The sequence below is a fragment of the Orcinus orca genome, chromosome 2, assembly GCF_937001465.1.
Source record: "Orcinus orca chromosome 2, mOrcOrc1.1, whole genome shotgun sequence".
In the NCBI taxonomy this organism is placed as follows: Eukaryota; Metazoa; Chordata; class Mammalia; order Artiodactyla; family Delphinidae; genus Orcinus; species Orcinus orca.
The window spans coordinates 134,321,365-134,343,660 of NC_064560.1; the positions used below are offsets into that span (position 1 = coordinate 134,321,365).

The 22,296-nt window shown below is 32.8% G+C and overlaps 1 protein-coding gene across 7 annotated transcripts in view; it reads right to left on the reverse strand.

Annotated features, from left to right (window-relative positions):
* Positions 1-22,296, reverse strand: part of STRN3 (striatin 3) — a 114,074-nt gene that overhangs the window by 9,044 nt on the left and 82,734 nt on the right. For 4 of the 7 annotated variants that reach the window (XM_033409924.2, XM_004282138.3, XM_049706791.1 and 1 more), the window contains 8 exons: positions 22,133-22,243; positions 13,271-13,408; positions 8,981-9,114; positions 7,486-7,661; positions 7,251-7,298; positions 6,829-6,950; positions 3,132-3,299; positions 1,756-1,896 (listed from right to left, as the gene is read on the reverse strand). In XM_033409924.2, coding sequence (XP_033265815.1) covers positions 1,756-1,896; positions 3,132-3,299; positions 6,829-6,950; positions 7,251-7,298; positions 7,486-7,661; positions 8,981-9,114; positions 13,271-13,408; positions 22,133-22,243 — 1,038 coding nt within the window. The remainder of the gene's footprint in view (positions 1-1,755; positions 1,897-3,131; positions 3,300-6,828; positions 6,951-7,250; positions 7,299-7,485; positions 7,662-8,980; positions 9,115-13,270; positions 13,409-22,132; positions 22,244-22,296) is intronic. The other 3 variants (XM_033409925.2, XM_033409926.2, XM_004282139.4) reach the window with 3 other exon arrangements.

Genomic DNA, 22,296 nt, shown 5'->3' on the forward strand with positions numbered 1-22,296 from the left:
GCAGTCATGAAAAATCAAACAAATGAAACTTAACGATAAAATTAAATGAACTTAACCATATATCCAATCGGCAGTATAAGCACAAAGAAATGAACTACTTCAAGTGACTTTTTAAAGCACAGTAATTAGACTGTCCGACACTAGTAGACTATACCCTATTATCAGTAATGATACTGTTGGTGGTGTTGCTATTATTATTCTGAGATGGCTGTATCTGTACTGTGAGATAAATCAAACAAGAAATTATGATGATTTTGCTGAGAACCAAGTTTCAACATTGTTAAAATGAGATAAAGATATGAAATCAATGAGATAAATCTGAATTAGAATTGGAAGTATTTGTATAAATTTATCAGTCTTTTTCTTTATTAAAAATGTATTTCTAGCTCTGTCCACTGAAAAAGTCTAAACCAATGACCAACTCAAGAGACATGAAAGCCATGGGGACTGACTCAATAGCACAGCACCTATCTTGTAGTCTCTAAATGCCATTTTCCACTAAAAGAAACCATGGCTCCTTAGAGAAATGGCTGATTTCAGATCTGGGGTGCAAAGTGAACAAGATGAACCTAGAACACCTTGTCATCTCAGAAGGCAAGAAAACCATCAACAACTAACAGGGTCATGTCAAAAGGAGGACTCAGAAGCCAAGCTGAATAAGCTCTCACTGGCCAAAGATGAAATAATCGGAGTAGCAATAAAGATAATACCTGCAACAGACTGAAATACATAAAATACATTTATATCCAAGAAAGATTATAATGATAATAAAACCAAGCAATACCCAAAAGACTCACTGGTCACCTTTGGAGGATGCTAGGGAACTACCTCATCATTTTAAAGCAATCATTTATCTTGCTTTTCCTTTATAACTACTAACTCCAGGTAACCAAATTACTGATGAGAGGTGTTCCTTTTTATAGAAGCATTCTAGCTAATAATGGAGAAGAAATGACAAAATTAGAAAATAATTTTTCAGCAGTTAATGAATTAATGGACCCAAGCAATGAATGGAAACATAAGAAAAAGATAAACCAGACAATATTTACTTCTGAAAAAAGTGCAGATTACTATGAAATAATCTTGCGAAAAACACTTATAAACTTTAAAATGAAGACAAATAAAAACATTGAACCTGAATTTGAATAAGCCTCTAGATCCACAAACAATTTACAGGAAATAAAGTGAATAGAGGAGCGCATTAAATGATACCACAAGGACGTAACTGGCAAAATCCAAACTATGGGAAACTATAGGACAAAGTACCTAATTTCTTCAATTAAAAAATGCAAGGGAAATAAAAGAGATGGAGGGGGAACCTACAGATGAAAAGAGACCTGAGAGACTTACCAACCAATCACAATGCATGGGCCTTATTTGGATCCCTATTTGAATAAACTGTAAAATACATACACATCCTATACTTACAACCTTGGCCATTTACACATAATTAATGGAGCTGGATGATGAGTTCATTTGGTTCATTATATTTTCTCTACTTTCACATGTATCTTCATTAAAAACTTAATTATTTCACTTGCTTTCTTTTACCTTTACATTGCTCTACTCACTCTCTGTCCCCACATATTCACCCAAGCTTTTAAGCATAATTTGAGGAAACAGCAGAAATAATAAGTATACAGTGAAAGTAATTATTTTTCCATCCTAAATACAGTCAAAATATAAAAATTGAAAGGTTACCCAACTATTGTGAAATAATCCTTTTTAAGGTTCCAACCTTACCAGAAAACTTACCAGAATCTATCTGTGATGAAAGCATCACCAATGACTGTGATGTTTCTAGATCATAAATTACTGTACTACCAGTGTTGAAAGAAGTCACCATATGAGCTGGATCACAGCCTATAAAGTCAACCGATGTAGGTATTCCATGCTCTGAAAGGAGTACAAAGAGACACAGTGTAAACACAATAATTTAGAAATCTCTGATTTTCTAGTAAGAAAAAGGAATTTGAATATTCTTGAAATAATGTTAATAATGAAAAAGAAAGCAATTATGTTAGGATGGTAAGATATAATGGGTAACTTTTCCTCAATTATTAGGAGTTTTTATAACATTATAAGAAAAATATAGCTAGAAGGCTCTTAAAGTAAGAGTAGATATATACAAAAGTTATTGTTCTCCTATGTATTTTCTTCTGAGAGAGGAAAAAAACCCTAGGTTAGTTTACTGGCCCACTTGCAATTTTATTTCTTCCTGTAAAATGATAAAATAGCATTCTCACATCACTGTCTTGGGAGACTGTTCACCTGTCTGAGACTGGTAAGCCTTATCAAATAGCTAATACAAGTCAAATTTTTGGATCTGTGAAAATGAAGGTTTGGACTTTGGAATGCACTGATGCAGTACTATCCTAAAGTGTCCCAAGCAGCAATTTTGCTCTTTAACATATTAAATTCAACTGTCCAGATCAATGCACGACTACGTGAAATCTGGAGTAAGCAATTAATTACCTGGATGAAGCAAGAAACAAATTATCTAAATGAATTTTCACCTCAAAAGCTTATTTAGGCAATTCAAAAATTAGTAGAATCACTAAGGTATCTAGAGACCCAACAAAATTAAGCATAAGTGTTCATCTAAAATGTTTTAAAACAAAAAATTATTTTTAGTAAAAATAAAAGGTATGATTTAAAAAAATTACTTGTGTAACTCAGTTTGCACTTCCCAGTTAAGGGTGCTATTTCAATGATTATGGCTAGACTTCTCAACCAGTGTGCTCATATGTGGTTTATAGGTATGCTTGAGACTGTGATCCCTTCAATCTTTGTAAGCAGCCACTTGGATGGAGTTGGTGGAGGGCCTCCTGCTGTTCCTGTAAGTAGCCTCGTTTGTCTACTCTACTGTCACATACAAATAATTCTATTCTTCACATAGGACATGTCCTGAAAATGGTCAAAAAAAGCACTGAGCTACAGGATATACTTGCAAAGCACCTTTCTTATTTATAAAAAAAATGACTAGGAATAAAAAAGATTATCACAGCTTTATAAATTTTTTTCAATTATCTCTTTAAGCAGTCAGGAAATAGAAAATCAACTACTTTGTCTTTTTTATCTTCCAAATTTTTAAAAAATTAACTTTTTTCAAAGAGGCAAAATTTACTCACCCTTGTCTCCATTGTAAGTGCAAATACATGGCAATTTTTCTTGTGGATTCCATAATCTAACAGTGCCATCTGCTGAACATGACAGTAATTGATTTTTTATGCCACTATAAGCAAGACCCCAGACAGCATCTGTATGAGCAACTAAAGTGCCAGCTAGAACATTTGGCTCTGTAACAAAAGAAACAAATAAAAGTTAGCTGAAAGAAGTTTTAAAAAAATGCTTTTGTATATAAAGATAACTTACTACATAATTAAGTATAAAGACTACACATACGGTCATAATAAGATAAACCGAAGTGCACATAGCCATCTCTATGTTGTGGAGTTATGGGTTATTTTTATTTCCCTTTCCAATACTTTCCTATATTTTTGCAATTTTCTAAAAGGAACACACACTTAAAAAAACCAAACAAAAACAGCATTATGGAGATGTAACTCCCATGCCATAGAAACCACCAATTTAAAGTGTCAGTTAAATGGTTTTTAGTATATTCAACAAGTTGTGCAATCATCACCACATCAACATTAGGACACCTTCATTGCTTGTTAGCTATTTCCCCCCAATCTTCCTCTCTGCCTTTCTGCAGCCCTAGGCAACCATTATTCTACTTTGCTTCTATAAATTTGCCTATTCTGGACATTTTACACAAATAGCTTTTTGTGACTTCTTTCACTTAGCGTAATGTTTTCAAGGTTCATCCACGTTGTAGCATGTATCAGTGCTTCATTTCCTTTTATTGCCAAATAATATTCCAGTGTATGGATATACTACATTTTACTTATCCACATCTGATAGACAATGGGGGCTAATAACATTGAACATCATTTGTCCTACAATCCTGTTTCTCTACTAAATTCCCACTTTCCACAGATATTTCTCATCATCTCTGCAATACTCACAGTTCGTAACCTCCCTTACTCATGAATGATTCTCTCTCATACTTCACTGGGGAAATACAGAGTTGAAATAGAAACTTTTCCCCTACCTTTCTGTCACCCAACCTATAAATCTACTTGTATCTAAAACCATCTTCTCCGTGTTTCCAGATACAACTAAGGAATTATCCTCCTTCCCTCAAAAGGCTAATTCCACCAGGTATTCTGGATTCCATTCAACACACTAACTTGCTTTCATGTTTAGTTTTTCTACTACACAGATTATCCTCCTCCCTGGGATCATTACCACAGCAAACGAATATGCTCCAAAATCTCTCAACCTAATAAACAAACCTTATACCACCCTTCCACCAAATAATAGAAAACCATATTGAGTAAATGTGCTTTCTTACCTCCCATTTACTCTCTAAATCACTCCAATACCATCACCACACCAAAACAACCCTTGCTAAAATCACCAATGACAAAGTCTATTCTATCAAATTTAATAACATTTCCCTTCCTTCCTTCCTCCTTTCCCTTCTTCTCATCACAGTGCCTTTTCATCCATAGAGTGTACCTTGAAAGGTCATCCAGAGGTCCCTTTACCTTTTGGTCTTAGCCCCAACATCCAACCTCTGTCTGGCCCAAACCTGGACATCTATTTGTTACTTATAAAAAAGAACCTTCCTATCTTTATATTATTAGACCTCTAAGCAACATTTGAAAGTGCATACCATTTCTTCTCAAAATGGTATGCTTGCATGATTCCACATTTTCCTGGACACCCTCCTACCTCACAGGCCATGCCTTCTTAGTTTTTTTGGTTGGCTCTCTTGCTCTAGCCACCCCATCTGCCATGTCAAAGCTCCTCAGGATTTTGCCTTCTCTTCCTATCCTATACAACACATTCTCCCTATGTAATGCCACCCATTCTCATCTTGGCACTGATGGTACCTACTTGATATTGCCATCTCTTAACAGGCATAAAACCCCAAACTCAGCATCCTTTATCTTCTCACACCTGTTCTGTTCCCATTCAATATGCTACCATCGTACACTCAGTTGCTCATGTCAAAAATGCAGGTGTGGTAATGAAAAAGTTCTGAATTAGATAGTGGTAATGACTGCACAACCCTGTGAATATGGTAAAAACTACTGAACTGTGCACTTCAAAAGGGTGAATCTTATCATATGTGAATTATACTTCAATAAAGCTGTTAAAAAATAAACAAGAGTCACACATCCATCACTATATCCACTCAACCCAATTTATCAATAGATTCTGTCTGTTCTACCCTATCTCCCCAGTATGTCTTAAATCTATTTCTCTCCAACTGCTCTACTACCCACTCTAATCTTGGCAACATCATCTCTCACCTAGTCTACCAGATCACTATGTTACAACTTTACAACTTCACATTGGTATTCCTTTCTCCACTCTTCCCACCCCCAATCTATTCTCCTTGCAACAGGCAGAGTTATCTTTTTAAACCCTAAATTTCCAAATTGCTTCCTGGCTTAAAACTCTTTACTAAAAGTTAACTTTGTTCTTCAGATTTTGGCTTGAATGTGATTATTTTAGACTATATCTAAAGAAGACTTTGGCTGTTACTCTCTCTCATAGTACTGTATCTTCATACCACTTACCACAATTTGTAACTATCCATCCCCTTGTTTGTGTTTAAAGTCTAATTTTTTCTATCAGACTAATTCTTATTTGCTGTATGCTTGACATCTGGCAAATTCAGGCACCAAGTGTGTGTTAAATAAATAGACCAAAGAGCTCTTAAATTCTTTTTTGAAAAAATATTAACATTTATTTGGCTGTGCTGGTTGCGGCACACAGGATCTTTGTTGCAGCGAGTGGGATCTTTAGTTGTGGCATGTGAACTCTTAGTTGTGGCATGTGGGATCTAGTTCCCTGACCAGGGATCAAACCCAGGCCCCCAGCATTGGGAGTGCAGAGTCTTCAACACTGGACCACCAGGGAAGTCCTTTAAATTCTTTTTAAATGAACCAACCATTAAGTAGACAACTATTTAACCATTCTCATACTAATAAACGTTCATTTTGTTTTAATTTTTTATAATTACAAACAATGCCCTTGTAAATATATTTGAATACATGTGCAGGTATTTGTTAGCCAGATTCTAGAAGTGGCATTTGGGAATAAAAGTTTTTTTTTTTAATTAAGGAATTTTTTGTCCCTCAAGTTGACAGATTTATATTCCCTTATGTCCCTAATTTGTTTGTCGTCTCCCACTAAATATTTTTTGAACTACATAAAGTATTTAAGTTTTAAAAATTATTCCCTATATTAAATTTTATTCTCCTTTCTGTAACTAGTACTGAAATTAATGTTTGAATTAATACAGTTTTTAATTTTTGAACACCACAGAGGAAGTACCAACTTGCAGGCTAAAATATTCATGGCATGATATTTCTTAATTTTTCTCTTTAATAAAAGCACATTACTAGTAAATGGAAGGACTAAATGAAGAGACTAATACATATTTAAATAATCTTATAATATTTGAGGTGATTATTTTTGTCAGCCCCATTCACTTTAAAAAAGACATCTTGAAGCCTTCCCTGGTAGCGCAGTGGTTGAGAGTCCGCCTGCCGATGCAGGGGACACGGGTTCGTGCCCCGGTCCGGGAAGATCCCACATGCCGCAGAGCGGCTGGGCCCGTGAGCCATGGCCAGAGTCTGCGCGTCCGGAGCCTGTGCTCCGCAATGGGAGAGGCCACAACAGTGAAAGGCCCGCATACCACAAAAAAAAAGAAAAAAAAAAAGACATCTTGAGACTTTTACTTACCATATGTATCATATGGATCCACATTAGGACTAGGCATATTCCACCACTGGATAGTTGCATCAATACCACCACTAAAACACTGTTCTCCATTAGAACTAATAGCTAATGATAGAACAGGACCACTATTATAGGAAAAGAGGAAAGAAATTACTTATAAAGCCTAAGAAGAAACTCACATCTGCATCCCCCCAACCTCTCTCTAAATTTATGTGGTATCTAAAACTGTTTAGGTAAACATGTACATTTGAACAGTACTGACTATATTCTCACTAATACAATTATTAATCAAATGAAATATTGTTCAGTATGTCTTTCCTAACATAAAACAAACATTATGAGAAAATTATAAGGTTTTACAATTGATAAATAATAATTAACAATAACTATGGTTGTTAATTAAGTCCTAATTCAATAAAACTTACATGTGGGCCCTAAATGTGTAGATAGGCTCTACATCTAAAGAGGCACTCCTAAAAGAAGGGGAAAAAAAGGGTGGGGGGGGAGAAGATAAATAATGGTAAATCATTGGTTGATATACAAGGGTCATTAGGAAAGATCAAATGAGTACATAAAAGATATGGGACCATAAAGAATAATAATTATTTATAATTAGCAAATTTGGAAGGAAAAAGAATAGGCTAACATTAAAATACTTGCTTTTTGGCAGGAACTGTTTTTTGCAAGTTCCATAGTTTCAGAGTATGGTCCTCAGAGGCAGTAACCAGCACAGGTTCTACAGGATGAAAAGCTAATGCCCGTACTCCATCAAAATGGCTACGTAGTGTATACTTGGGATTCCATGTCTTTCGAAAGGCATCTTTATTGGCAGGCAACTAAAAAGAAAGAGTGCAATATTTAGTGGTAAAAGTAGTTAACTGATAGGCATGTGGAATTTTTGTTTGTTTTGGAGTGTTTAAAACATATATTCAAAACTGCTTTGCTAAAATAAAATGTCCAGTGGAAATTTAGTATACCTTAAAAACTTTATAACAAATCTTTATCATTTAATAAGAACTAAGAAGAATAATTTCATTAGCTTTCAAATACTTAGATCAAATGAGTCCCTTAATCTGTTTTACCTAATCATCAGGGTAAACCCAAAGTCCTATTAAACATCAAATGAGAACAAAAACAAAACAACTACCATGCTGCAATACTTTACATGAAAACAATAAAAATTATATAAATTACTACTAAAAATCCAAGGGTACAACATTAACAATACAGCTGTCATTTAGAAAATCAGCATGTGATATTTTTCAAGGCATCAAGTTAAAGTACTTTCCAAAAGTCTGAACTAAAGACACTTTATTGATATTGATAAGAGGTTAATCTTTTTACCTTCATTTCTCCATCTGTAAAGACAGGCTGTGAAACCACTTCTAAAGTAGTCAAAAGTTTATTGGAATTTAGTTGCTTATATACTTTAAAAGTATTAATGAGAATAATCCAGCCCACCAAGGCTGATGTCTCTAAAAAAGCATGCTAACGTAAATATAAAATGTAGAAAAAAGGACTTTGTTATGAAAGGAAAAAAATTAATTTGCTGAAAAACTGCAAATACACTAATACAAAATCTAAGCAAGTATAGTTAACTCTCGATTGAGTGTTTATTGTCTATAAAAAATTTAACCCAAGACTAGTTTCACCTCTAACACTGTCCTTCCCACGTCCTCTCCATCCTCTCCCCATCCCTCAAGTGAAGGACTAAATATTCAGGAAATGACAAACTAACTCTAACATTATCCTTTAAAAAAAAAGTTCAACAATAAAACGTGCTTTTTAAGAATTATCCTGAAGGCAAATAAGTGATTCAGGTTACCTATTTTTCTCTTAACAGCAAAATATGGCTTAATTTGAGTAGGTAATTGAGAGTTGACTACTCAGGTAGATATTTATCAACCAATATTTTAAGGTAATCAATCACCCCAAACTCCTAACTAATCCACCACAATACCTAAGAAAAAATTTAAACACCACAAAGAAAGTAGTTATAAGAAAAAAACTACATGTCACTTCAAATAAACACAATGTCACACTTAAACTTATCTTTTCCATGCACCTTGACATTAATTCTGTTTTATAAGTGTTTCCAAAAAATAAGGAGCCTTCTATTAAATCATTAAAAAATTAAAAATAAAACTGCACTTACATCATAACTATAGTCTGCATCATTTGTTACCGTCAAGTCTGCAAGGTCTCCAAGGCCCAGTACACTTAACAAAACATCATCAGAACCCATAATAAATGACTTGCCTCCTCCAGATGGAAACGTTATTGGTTCAGCTATAAAGAACAAAACCGCTTCTTAAATGCTGAAAAATCATACAGTACAAGACAATATTGTGGGGGAAATGTAAGCACTTAACAGTTACAATATTCAGTAATATAATTATTTTTTTCCCACTTCCCTCATTTCTTCCACTCAAAAAATCCTATTACTGTGTAGTAATAAACAAGTGTTTATTTTGGAACTGAACATAATTTCCCACAAATCAAATGTGCACTAAGATATATTATTTCAGGGTGGGAGGTGGGGCACAAAAGCTTTGTCTATTTACATCACTTATCACTTTGGTACAACTATAATTATAGTATTTTTAAAACATAATAGGTTGTTGTTAAGTCCTTTTGCTTTCTATCATATTTGCTTGAAAGTGCTAGGTATTCTAGTCCCTGGTAAAAATTAATATAAGTATTCACATGTAAATAGTTTCCAGTCTGCAATACAGTGTATCAGCTTACTGAAGTGAAGCCTTAAATTGCTCAGATTTCTTCAGTAACAGCAATGGTCTAGGAAAAGGGCAGTTCTACTATCACTGTCCTCTTTCCCCAAAAGGTTAATGTATGTGATCTTCAGAATGGCTTCCAGCTTTCAAACTTTGACTATGTTTTTTTATTTTAACTTCCCTTTTATTTACCATTATACTTCTAAAATAAAATAACTAATCTATACTGACTATGGATAGCACTTTAAACCTCTGATACTTGGACCAATTAAAATCAAACACTGCCATAATTAGAATAACTACACTACTATAAATTTTGCTATTACAGTTATAGTATAAGCAATAATTCTCCGTATCATTTCAAACATGCTTTGAAAGCAAAATTTTAATCTTAAAATACAAGGGGAAAGTACATAAATCATTGTAATACAAAACAACTCAACATATCAATACATATTTAAAATCCATGAGCAAATTTAAAAGGGAAACGTAAAAATTCAAGCTATTTATCAATTTTGAAAAATTCCTATAAAAGATGATGATATAAATTTAATACACTATAGGAAACATAACAGATGTCATAAAACTTGTCAGTCATCACTAATACTACTGAAAATATTCTGAGAAGATACAAGTCAACTTCTCCTAGATATATACTATGGCAAAAGTAAAATTCATCCTTACTTAGAATATCTTATTATTTATTAAAGTAATCTGTAATATCAAAGTAAGCTATATAATTTGATTCAAATAGGGTCCTGAATGACATTTCTAAAATGAAGCTGTGTGTCAGCAACTGATATAGGGTAAACCAGAAAGAAAATACACATAGGGATAGTAGTATTTAATTAATTTTATAATGACTATACCTACTGAATCTAAATAATCTATAGCATTGATCCTTCCTATCACTATCTAGTATGCAGTTATTGGTAATACCAGAGCAGCTGAGAATTATAAAATCAATAGTTTAAAATTATGTTTAAGAACAATTATATAAAATTCATTAGGTATTACTTTCTCAAAGCATTTTTAGCCAGTACAAGGACATGTTTTTCTTTTAAGCTCAGAATTTGTTTCTAAGACAAGTTAGAACAAAATGCCACAATTCCTCCCACTCACAATTATACAAACACTCAATAACAGAACTTTTGATAAATGCCCAATAAAGTATTGGTAACTTTAACATGGTAACTATTCTGCATTATTACATATTCTTTTTGCAGAGATATTTCTTATCAGTTACTGGCCAATTTAAGAGCATGTGAAGGGAAGTGTCTAAGCAATATTAGCTAGTTTTATTAGAGTTTTAGATTAATTGTATTAAATAAAAAGTATACCAATTTCTAATTAATCACATAACTACAGTTCTCTATCTCTATACACATATATCCATTTATATATAGCAAGCTATCCTGCTCACTCAGCATTTACTACATATACATCTCGGTGAAACAAATCTTTTAAGTTGTATTTCTCCTTTCCACAATCACCCATTACTGTGGCATATAGCAATCATAATAAATACTCAATTTATCTGCCCTTGTCTCTTTGCAGAGGGAATTAATTTCTATTCTATAAATTCATTTTATTAATGTTAACATAATTACCTATAGCACATGATTACATAAGCATAAAAATGTTATTAGCAATTCAAAGAAAAATTATTAAAAGGAGCAGTTTTTAATGATATAAATTATGATACCTTTTATTAGATAGCCTAAAAGATTTCATCAAGCAATTTAAGAAAACTATTATCATATTAGCATTTCCCTTTACGGAAATCTTAGGGTCTACAAAACGAGGTCTTACAACAAGGTCCTTTGTGTACTTTTTAAATTAATCCTCCTTTTTATGGACACTAATGACCAAGGAAATCTGTAGCTCACATATCAAACTCTTCCTATCTCCTTCAATTTTATCAAATCTAAAGAACACAGCTCAGTAACTGATTCCATCCATGCCAGTGGCAACATGGTATACCTTAAGTCTTAACTAAAAATTGTCTGAAATGTTGTAATGTGTATAAGTTTCTCTCCTTGAAAACAGATATTTTTTCTTTATACAATGAGGTATGACACGGCCTTCAACAGGAATGCATAAAGTTGGAGATGGCCACAGAAAATAAGAGATTATGAACTCTAATGTTCCCTTCTTAGCTCTAAGTCAAAGCTGAACTTGAATCTTTTTTAGTAACAAATTCTAATAATATTTACCCTTTAAAAAGTGTAATAATGTTATGCTTATCTTCCCACCCCCTAGACCTTCCACTATTAATAGTCAGATCACTGAGTTACATTTTTTTCTTTAAAAAAGCACAATTAGACACAAACATACATACAAGTTCTAAATTGGTTTTTGTGTAGCATGAGTCTTGACTGTTTTTTTCTATAGGTCATTGGTTTGAAACATTTAAAAGGGTCCCTAATTCCTGCTAATACGGCCTTGCCTTAAGCTGTAAAATCTGCAGTTTATGTACAGTGTTAACTACAAAAATTTTAGCAAGTTTTCCTATGCATTGTTTGGTAAACCATTACTAAATGCATAAAATGAAGAATAATGGAGCTGGTATATGCATTTTAGAAAATACTTCCTAAAGTAAAACAGGAAAATAGCTTAACAGTGGGAAAGAGATCTAGGAAAAAATCAATAGACTTTCACTTTTCCTGTTGCTTTTCATGCTTTAATATGTTTTGTTTTGGTTTTATTATTTTAGTGATTTTCTTTATCCTTCCTCAAATATCCCTAGATTATGATGAGTGGTAAATGCATGCAGAGATGATTGACTGTAAAGGAAAATTGCAAAATTATTTAACTTTAAGGAAAATGTACTAGTAGAGAACCCTTAGAAGAGCATAAGATGTATTCAAAATTTTTTGACTGGGCTATCAAATTACCTTACAGAGCAAAAGCAGAAATATCAGTGAAATTCAATCTATATGCCAAATTATTAGATAATGGACTATCCTTTATATATATGTATTATATATCACAATAAACCTTTGGTAAGAATTCAGTCTCATTACTTACAATTATAATGATCTAGACCTAGATTTATCAATTACTCAAGTACATCTACATACCTTCAGCTAAAATCAATTATGGAAAAAAAATGCCTAAACAGTATTTTCATTTCCTGTACATTTCTAATTTAGGCAAATTTTAGAAAATTCATTACAAGTAGTATATACCTGGCACCAGGTTAAAGAATAATGATGTTGCCTTATTCTAAAATGATTGTATCAGGCAACTGTTTTATATATATATAGAGAGAAATAATACATGTAAAGTTCCAAGCACAATCTCTGGCACTTTAGTTGTCTCCTAATCAGTGACAGTTATTATTACTTACTAAATGTAAGCAATATGACAAAATGACTAAATAGTTCTTTTCCATATGTACTATTTCAAGTCTACTATTTCTCTGCTACTAGAACTGTAAGCTAAAGTCACAGTTCAGAAAGGTACTTTGAAATGATATATGAAACAACTCCACCTAACACCAAAAACAAACAAAAAAATTATAAAGACACAGAAGCCAAAAATTTCAAAATCCCTTAGGACAATTACACCAAGAGCTTGCCCAACACCTTCTCTGAAGATCATATAAACTGATCATTTTAAAACAGCAGCAAGTTTATAATATTAAGGAGATGTGATTTGGAATTAATGTCTTCTGCAATGTAAATAAACATGACAGCTAAATTTTGTACCTTCCTCTGCTCTTGCACCTTCATGATCAGTTCTAGTAGAGGCTGACCTAGACTGATTTATGAATCCTGAAGGGATGAGGGGCAGCTCATCATCTCCCAGATCAGCTATCATGTCGTAGAATTTTGTCCTGTTGACCCCTGTAAATTAATGTCAGCAGCAGAGGTTCATGTAACAGCTACCGCTTGACTTGCTAGCAGCCTTAAAAATCTACTTACTAACAAAATAGGCTATTTTTAAGAAGTTCCAGTTATAAAAATCTCCAATAATCAAAGATGTCTTCAATTTTCCATACCAACCCCCCCAAATAATTTAAATATTTAAGATATTCACTATTTCTGTGGAGATACATATATACATAAAATTGAGTCTTCTGTCACACAACCAAAGTTCTAAGCTCACAGACACAGAAGGTACCATTAAAACAAAAAATTTTGGTGTTTAAGTTACCATTTAACAGTGTAAAGAATAAAACATGAGTTTTTCCAACATAATCCATTACTTTAAAACATTAACAAAGAAATTAGTACAAATGATTTTTATGAGGGTGCAACAAACAATTAACTTTCCCTGTGTTTATGTGGATATTTTCCTGCCATATTCACACAAATATGTCATTAACAAATCAACTCCAATTTTCCTCAAAATGTTTTTTCACTTTTCCCAAATTTGAAAAACCTGATTTACCCATGAGCTCTCTTAGTTTCTCATCATAGTATAAAAAGTCAACATTGTCATAGGCCATAAGTTTAAGGAGAGAATTTCAGCTGTTGCATGGATAATTCAGGCCCAAATACGCAAAACTCAGTAGCATCTACAGTACTGTGGGATCTCTTTAAAACTGTGAAATTCAGAAATGACAGGAGAATCATTTCTCTTATGTATTTTGAAAGAAAATAGTTTTAAGAATGTCATAAAAATAATTTGAAAAGACAAAAGAAAATGCTTTATAGTCAATATAAAGTGAAAACAATTAAAATAGGCAAATCCAAGGCCACACTTTATGACCTTATTTACTAATGTCAACATTAATGGACTAATTAGACTACATAATTATTAAATTTCACTATGGCTATGAGAATATTAGTAATTCTATAGGAACTATCATTCATTTATGTATCCCTAACAGAATGCCAGATAGTGAGATTATAAGGCTTAATGGAAATAGGTGGAATCTTATACATTTATTAACTCTATTTCACAGTAATCCCTAGCTTCTTAGAAACGCTTGAGCAACTCTACTGTATGCAAAATGTCAAGTAGTCTGAATTTCCTAAAGTAATTATAATGGAGAAAACTCAGTTATTATCTGAGGATTTCCCCCGACAATGAAGTGACTGTAAACAAATTCTCTAATAAATGAAAAACTGCCAACTGGATATCTAACCATCAGTGAAATTCAACATGAAAGAAGACGAATGTTATCCTTTCTCACAAAATAGCTCTCCTTTATAACTTTCCCACTTATGAGTACCAACATCATTGACTTGATTTCTGTTCTTAAAATTCTGCAACCACATCTTTTTTCTTTCTTTCTTTCTTTTTTTGTAATTTATATTTTTGGCTGTGTTGGGTCTTCATTGCCGCTCGTGGGCTTTCTCTAGTTGCGGCGAGCAGGGGCTACTCTTTGTTGCAGTGTGCGAGCTTCTCATTGTGGTGGCTTCTCTTGATGCGGAGCATGGGCTCTAGGCAAGTGGGCTTCAGCAGTTGTGGCACGCGGGCTCAGTAATTGTGGCTCGCGGGCTCCATAGTGCAGGGAAGCCCTGCACCCACACATTAAGAATTCCTTTTCAACTTATAAATGAGGAGAGGGGGGAGATCTGTTTTTAAATAGAATCCTCCTTTAAACTATTCTTCAGGGACTTCCCTGGTGGCACAGTGGTTAAGAATCCGCCTGCCGACGCAGGGGACACAGGTTCAATCCCTGGTCTAGGAAGATCCCACATGCTGCAGAGCAACTAAGCCTGCACGTCACAACTACTGAAGCCTGCGCACCCTAGAGCCCGCAAGCCACAACTACTGAGCCCACGCGTCGCAACTACTAAAGCCCGTGCACTCTAGGACCCATGAGCCACAACTACTGAGCCTGTGTGCCTAGAGCCTGTGCTCCGCAGCAAGAGAAGCCACCGCAACAAGAAGCCCGTGCACTGCAACAAAGAGTAGCCCCTGCTCGCCGCAACTAGAGAAAGCCCGCGCACAGCAACGAAGATCCAATGCAGCCAAAAGTAAATTTAAAAAATTAAAAATAAATAAAACATATTATAAAAAAATATTCTTCAGATTAATCTCTTTCTTGCTATTGACTTTATTCTAGTCAAAGCTTGCATTCTTATGAATTACTGCAGAAGGTTCCTAATTGGTTTTCCTCTCTTCCAGCTCCATTTGTCTTTAATCAAATTTGAATACTACAGCTAGATTAGTTTTCCAAAATTATCACATTTATCATATCATTCCTTACTCTGAAACCACAAACAGCACTTCAACACTCTTTGAATCAAAGCTAACTAAAATCTTGTACTTAACCCTATATGTGCTTCATATGCGCCGATCCTATTTTCCTAACCAATCTCATCTTTCCATGCTCCACAATACAAATCTCCCTAATTTTCAAATCAGAGCAGTTTCCCTATAGTATCAATATTCACCAAGGTTCTTTCTACCATATTTTGTCATATCTGTCCTTACCTATCCCTTAGAAAGGTGAGAATACTTCCTGCACATACTTCCATCTCCTCTGTGAGCCTTTGTTGATCTTTCTCTGCTCACTCTTATCATACTTATGTATACCATAAATTTGACTTTATTAGATATTACTTATAAATAATTTCATCATATGATAGCTAAATATAATAAAGACAAGAAAAAGTTTTATCATTACAGGTAAGTCATATCTTCCTGAACACATGGACTGGGAAATATGGAAGAAAAGGAAAGCAGGAGACAACATGAAAGTTAATTAATGTTTAAACTGAGGATCCCAAATTATATAATTATTACTTTTTTTGGCTTGCATACTATAGCCAAACATTAGTTTCTGTTTGGCACAGTGGCAAGTTTAGGAAAGATAGGAATGTCCCTGCTTTAATTCTAGTTTCTCAAAAACTGCTAAAAGATGAAAGCAGATTTCTTAACCAGATGTAACAGTCCTATCTAGCACCTACTTTGTAGAACATCTTTCAACTAACTACATTTAATGCTCTTTCATTCTCTTTCTAAATCTATCCTGTATTCTAAATACAGTAATTGTAATGAAATGCAATTTCAAATAAAAAAATTTGAAGTCTGATTAGCAATAATGAGAAAATTGTAATCATATTAGTGTAATAGAATGTTATACATAATATTATAAAAATATTCAACGGCATAATTGAAGACTTATTAGGTATTAATTAAACAAAAGTTGATTCTCAATTATTACTCTAATCTATAGATGAAATACTCTTTCTAATTGTAACACCAAGAAAAACTGTCCTTTCACCACTATGAATAATAAAACAACCCATCTATCTCTTAACCACGACCATCAAGTCTATACAAATGCACAATCAAAAAAAAAAAAAGCACAATCATCTAAACAGATTCTAGGAAAACGAAAAACAGTATGCCATGTGTAAGCCAAACTATGGACTGACAACTGCTGTTAGTGTTTTTATTTTTATTTTTTTGTGTGTGTGTGTTAGTGTTTTTAAATTCACTCACAAACATACACACTCATGACATGAAATCTATCTTTCCATGACTCTATTAAGTAAAACAGTAATTTTTTTTTTTTTAACTGAATCTACTGTTTTCCCTTTCTCAATCTACTGTTCTCCCTTTGTTAATCAGCCTTATATTCTGAAGTGAAACCAAATGTTTAGCAGGCAATCTGGAAAAGATAAGTTTATTTTAGAATAAGATTTAGTTATGTCATGTTTGCTTGATCTGTTGTATTTTCTATCATCTTAATTAAAAGAAAGCTTTGACATGACAAATGTCATCTTAAAAAAAATGACATCATAATATTAAGGAAAAAATAGTTTAGCTGCAAAGTGATTCTGCAGTTTAAAAATGTGTCCTCACTGAAAGAGCATCAAAATACTTTCTCCCCCTTGTCAAAATACCTGAATTATTTTCTTGGGGGAGAAAAAAAAGAGAAAGAAACCTGAGTTGAAGAGTGGTCTGTTTTAGAAGTGTGAAATTGAAGTCAGAAATATAAAACAACTGCGTTTCTTAGCTGAAAATAATATCCCTTAACTATGAAACAACTGTTCGTCTTTGATTTGATGCAAGAGAATAGTGAACAGTTTTATGGACTCTCTCCAAAACAGAAGCAGGTTAATCATCACAGTCATTTTATAGTATGTGCCAAGGTGCTTTTATAGGCTTACTGAAAGTTATTGCTACAAAATAATAATTTCACCTTAAATGTTCTAAAATGCCTAATATATAGATGATTGGACTTAAGTCACAATTTACAAAAATATTATATTCCCTCTTGACAGTCTGTCATCCTGAATCTGGAATAGCAAATGACAAATACTAATATGAAACTTTTTTTAAAAAAGGAAAACTAGAAAATGATCCAGGGATGCTCATTTATATGTGAATCTTTGAAACACAAATCTTTTGAAGAAAGGACACGAAATAATCTAATCTTCTTTATAAGCCTCAATTTTATAAGTATAAAACAGCATAGGAATAACAATAAGCAAGAATAAGACTATCTATTAAAGGAAAACATATTACAAGCCACAATTTAAACTTTCCATGTTGAAAAACCAAAACAAATACCAAAGTCTTAAAAGGTTTTTACCCTCCTCCTTCATATTCTAAATAAAGGTTCTAAATTTCAGATGCTTTACCCTTACTTCAGTTGCTATACACAGTGTGATTTTTGTTATTGATTTACATGTTTTTACTGAGACATAAAATACTGCAAAAAAGGAGACCATAGAAAGCTAGAAAAATCCTATCAAACCAAGATTTTGACAAAAGATTAATTCCGAACCCCCCCTCATTCCCTTTCCCAATTACAGAAAGCTTAGAAATTATTTAAAGATTACAGAAAACAGAGTTTTAGATTAGATAATAGTATTATATCACTTAATTCCCTGATTTTCCTCATTGTACTGTGGTCATATAGGAGAATGTGTTTGTGCTCAAGTAACATGCGCTAAGGTATCTAAGGAGCAACATGTCTACTACTTACTCAGTTTTCTGAACTGTTCAAAATAATAAAGGTACATATTTAAAGAGAGAAGGGATAAAGCAAATGTAGTAAAATGTTAACATTTAAAGAAACTGTGAAAGTGCATGGAATTCTTTACCCTATTCTTGCAACTTTTCCTTAAGTCTGAAGTTATGTCAAAATAAAAAGTTACAAGGAAAAGGAAGCTTAACCCTTCTGAAGCTTAAGACCAAAATAACTGTATCAAGTCTCTTTAGTTTCATGGTGTTGACTCTTAGAAATACTAATAGAAAAAGTAAGAAAAAGAAAAAGAAAATTAATACTGAATTGTATCTACAGTCCAAGGCAAGGATGTCACTTTTATTTTCTTTTGCCTTAGGTGGGAAAAATGAAGGGTGAAATGGAGTGAACAAACTGGAAGATAGATAAACATTAGCTTCCTGCCTCTTGATTTTAGAAGTCTTTCCATTTTTAATAGTCAAATCATGGTTGAGTCTTTACAAAGTTAAACAGTTGGCATTCTCACCACTTTTTTTCCCATTTAAAAAAAAAAGGCATTTAGATTGGATTATATCTGATTTCATATGGTAAAGTTAGCAAATAATTTTCTTCCCTTTAAGAAGCTGGAAAAAACTCTGTAGAAACTTAGTGCTATGATCCAACAGGTGTGATTCATTCACATTTTGGAATAAAGAAAAAAGAAAAGGCTAAAGTTTATGAATTATTCTAACTTATACAAAGCCACATCTGCAAAAATATCAGAAGAAAACCCAACAAAAATAGATAATAAGAATGCTAAGGAAATTCATGAATTATCTTTTCATGTAAAATTGTATCTTAGCATTAACATGATGTTCTACCTGGATTAAGACCTAAGTTTATTATCCATCAATTAAAAAAAAAATTTATTTCCATGGCAGGGATTCAGAGCCAACATTTTCAAGGTGAACTCTATATTAAAGAGCAAAAAGTTTTTATTTAACTAATTCACAAAGGAAGTGTAAAGAGAAACATAATTTATTATTTCCTAATTATTCACTCCTGAGACAGTGTTGGAAACCTCATCTTTATATCTACATACATGGGTAAATTTAAAAGCACTGGTGTTTATAAAAACAGTAAAAATGAGAAACAATCTGAAGGATTAACTAATGGAGGCTAGGTTAAATTCACAAAATGCAATACTATATAACCACTAAAATTATATTTTATTTAGCTGACTATGAAAATTACGAAAAAAATGAATTAAAAACAATATGATATTCTTGTTGGAAATTGTTAAAGGAGGTTTATGTATAAAGACATTTAGAAAAAGTTGGAAGAATATATGCCAAATATTAATATCTGAGTTGTAGGACTGAAGGTGATTTTTACTTTTTTGTGTCTCTACATACTACTTGTATTGTTTGAATCATAAGTATGTTCTATTTTTATGGCTATATAAAGTTAGTTTTTTTTTTTTTTTTTGAGAAAACAGATACAAAATCAAAATTAAAGGGGACTGGTTGAATAACACAGTACACATTTTGGTAATAAAATCGTATTGAGACATGAGAGCCTCAGGGCATGGCTGTGAGGTCTCCAGATCCTGATTTAATCACAGTAGTTCCCTTTCACCCATTTCACATATTAGGTTCTGCAATATTCTGCTTGACAACAGGGTAGCTTGGTATAAAGAAATTGGAAAACGTTATACAGTGGAATATTTATTGACATGAAATGGTATTTTCTGTGAACTGTTAGCTAAGTAGGCAAATAACAAAACTGCATATTATGATCCTACTAAAGAAAATTAATTAAATTACAATTTTATGGGGATTTTAGACTTTAGTTTCAGTTCATCTGTTTCTAATAGTTCTTAAACAGGTATTTTTTTCAATAAAAAACATTTTTTAGAAAAATGTAAAACCTACAACTAAAAAACCTTAAGTTGACTTATATCTTCTTTCTAAACCCCAAAAAGGTACAGGCATATCTTGGATGCATATCTTGTATGCATCTCATTACCAGACCACTGCAATAAAGCAAATATCACAATAAAGCGAGTCACATGAATTTTCTGGTTTCCTGGTGCATATAAAAGTTATGTGTATACTACACTGTACTGTATTAAGTGTGCACAGAATTATGTCTCTAAAAAATGTACATACTTTAAAATACTCTATTGCTAAAAAACAATACAGGGTTGCCACAAATCTTCAATTTGTTAAAAAGAAAAAAAAATGTGTATAGATCTAAACACATTCTATCAGGGAAAAAATGGAGTATCTATATTTTAAATTAAAAGCAATACTACCTAGCATTTTCTAAAGAAATCTTCAGCAGGTAAGTCAGTTTATGAATAACATACAGAAAATAAGTAATCTAATATTCAAATAAACTATTTCTTAAAAAAAAAGATCTAAACCCTAAAATTCTAATGTCATTGTGTCTATATTAAAATGGCCAATCATGCAAAAGTACTTTTATACTCAACATGCATTAATTATATAGGTAAGTGATGTTAGAGCTGAACACAGTCCCTGCCCAGCATTAAACATTTTTAAATATGGTAAGCAGTTCAACATAAAATATGAAACTTCTTAGAGAACTATTTATCTTTTTATTCACATGCAATAACATAAATAAGCATAAGGTTATAAAAGTGCACAACACGTAAAATCTTCCAAATTCCTTATTTACCTCCACAATAAATTAAACCATTCAAAAACTGCTTCACTGAAGAAAACTTACACCCTTTTCCACTGCAACTGCCATTTCATAAATTAATATATTTGTCACCAGAGAAAGGAATATGAAAGAATGCCTACATGGTTTTTGCCATTGAAGTCTACTGTTTTCTCCTACACACAGTCAAAAAATTTAGACTGGCAGGATTCAATGGCCAGTTCAAAATAAAGTTCCCCAAAACTAAACTTCAGTTTCTCCATTTAATACTCATAGGTCTGAAGATGATTTTCATGCGACTGTTCTTAAGCTTGATTCACAAAATGGAAATGAATTACTTCTTTGAGATGTGCTGTAGCTAAATTTATACTTTTACAATACATTCATTGGTCAGGATATTAACAGTGAAAAATACACTGAGGTACCCAAAGACACTCAGTGATTGACCAAACAAACCCTACTGCCACCACTACCCTCTCCTCTGGCCTTACTCCATCAGAGTAGCCAAGAAAATACTGCCTAGGAGAGCTTTTTTTTTGCTACTGTTGCTGTTTGTGGTTGGATTAAGGCCAGAAAGCACAAACTATGGAAGGGGCTTTCCTATTCACTGTATTTTGGAATTCTGAAACTAAGAAATGTAACCTGGACATGAGCTGGTTATAGCAGTAATACCCTATGTATCAACAATACAGAAAGTTATACTTTCTTCCTTTTGAACAGATTTCTATTATTTTTCATCACAAGGCCAATATTCCTTACAGTTTGGTAAACTTTTTAAAGCTTAAAATACAGACAAAAACCCTGAAATTCTTCCTTCATCCTTATCCACATATTTAAAATGATTTCCCACTTGATCAATAACACAACCTAAATTACATTCAAATAAATTTCAATTATACAACAGACAAAGTTTAAAGTTAGTTGCCCCCTTTATAAAACAAAAAGAAGTAGACAAAAAAATCAGAACTGAAGAATTTTTTTTTCTCAAAGATCGGTATACAAAAATTATAATAGAATCTGCACTTACTCTTTACCCCTTTCTTCCCCTTTCGTTCCTTCTTGTACTGTTCCTTCAGTTTACTTATTAGTCCCTGGTCTACATCCCAAACCTCAGTAGTTGGGGAGAGGTCATCTTTATCTACATGCAGCATATTATTAAAAGAAAAAAAATCAGCAGTTGGCAATGCAAGC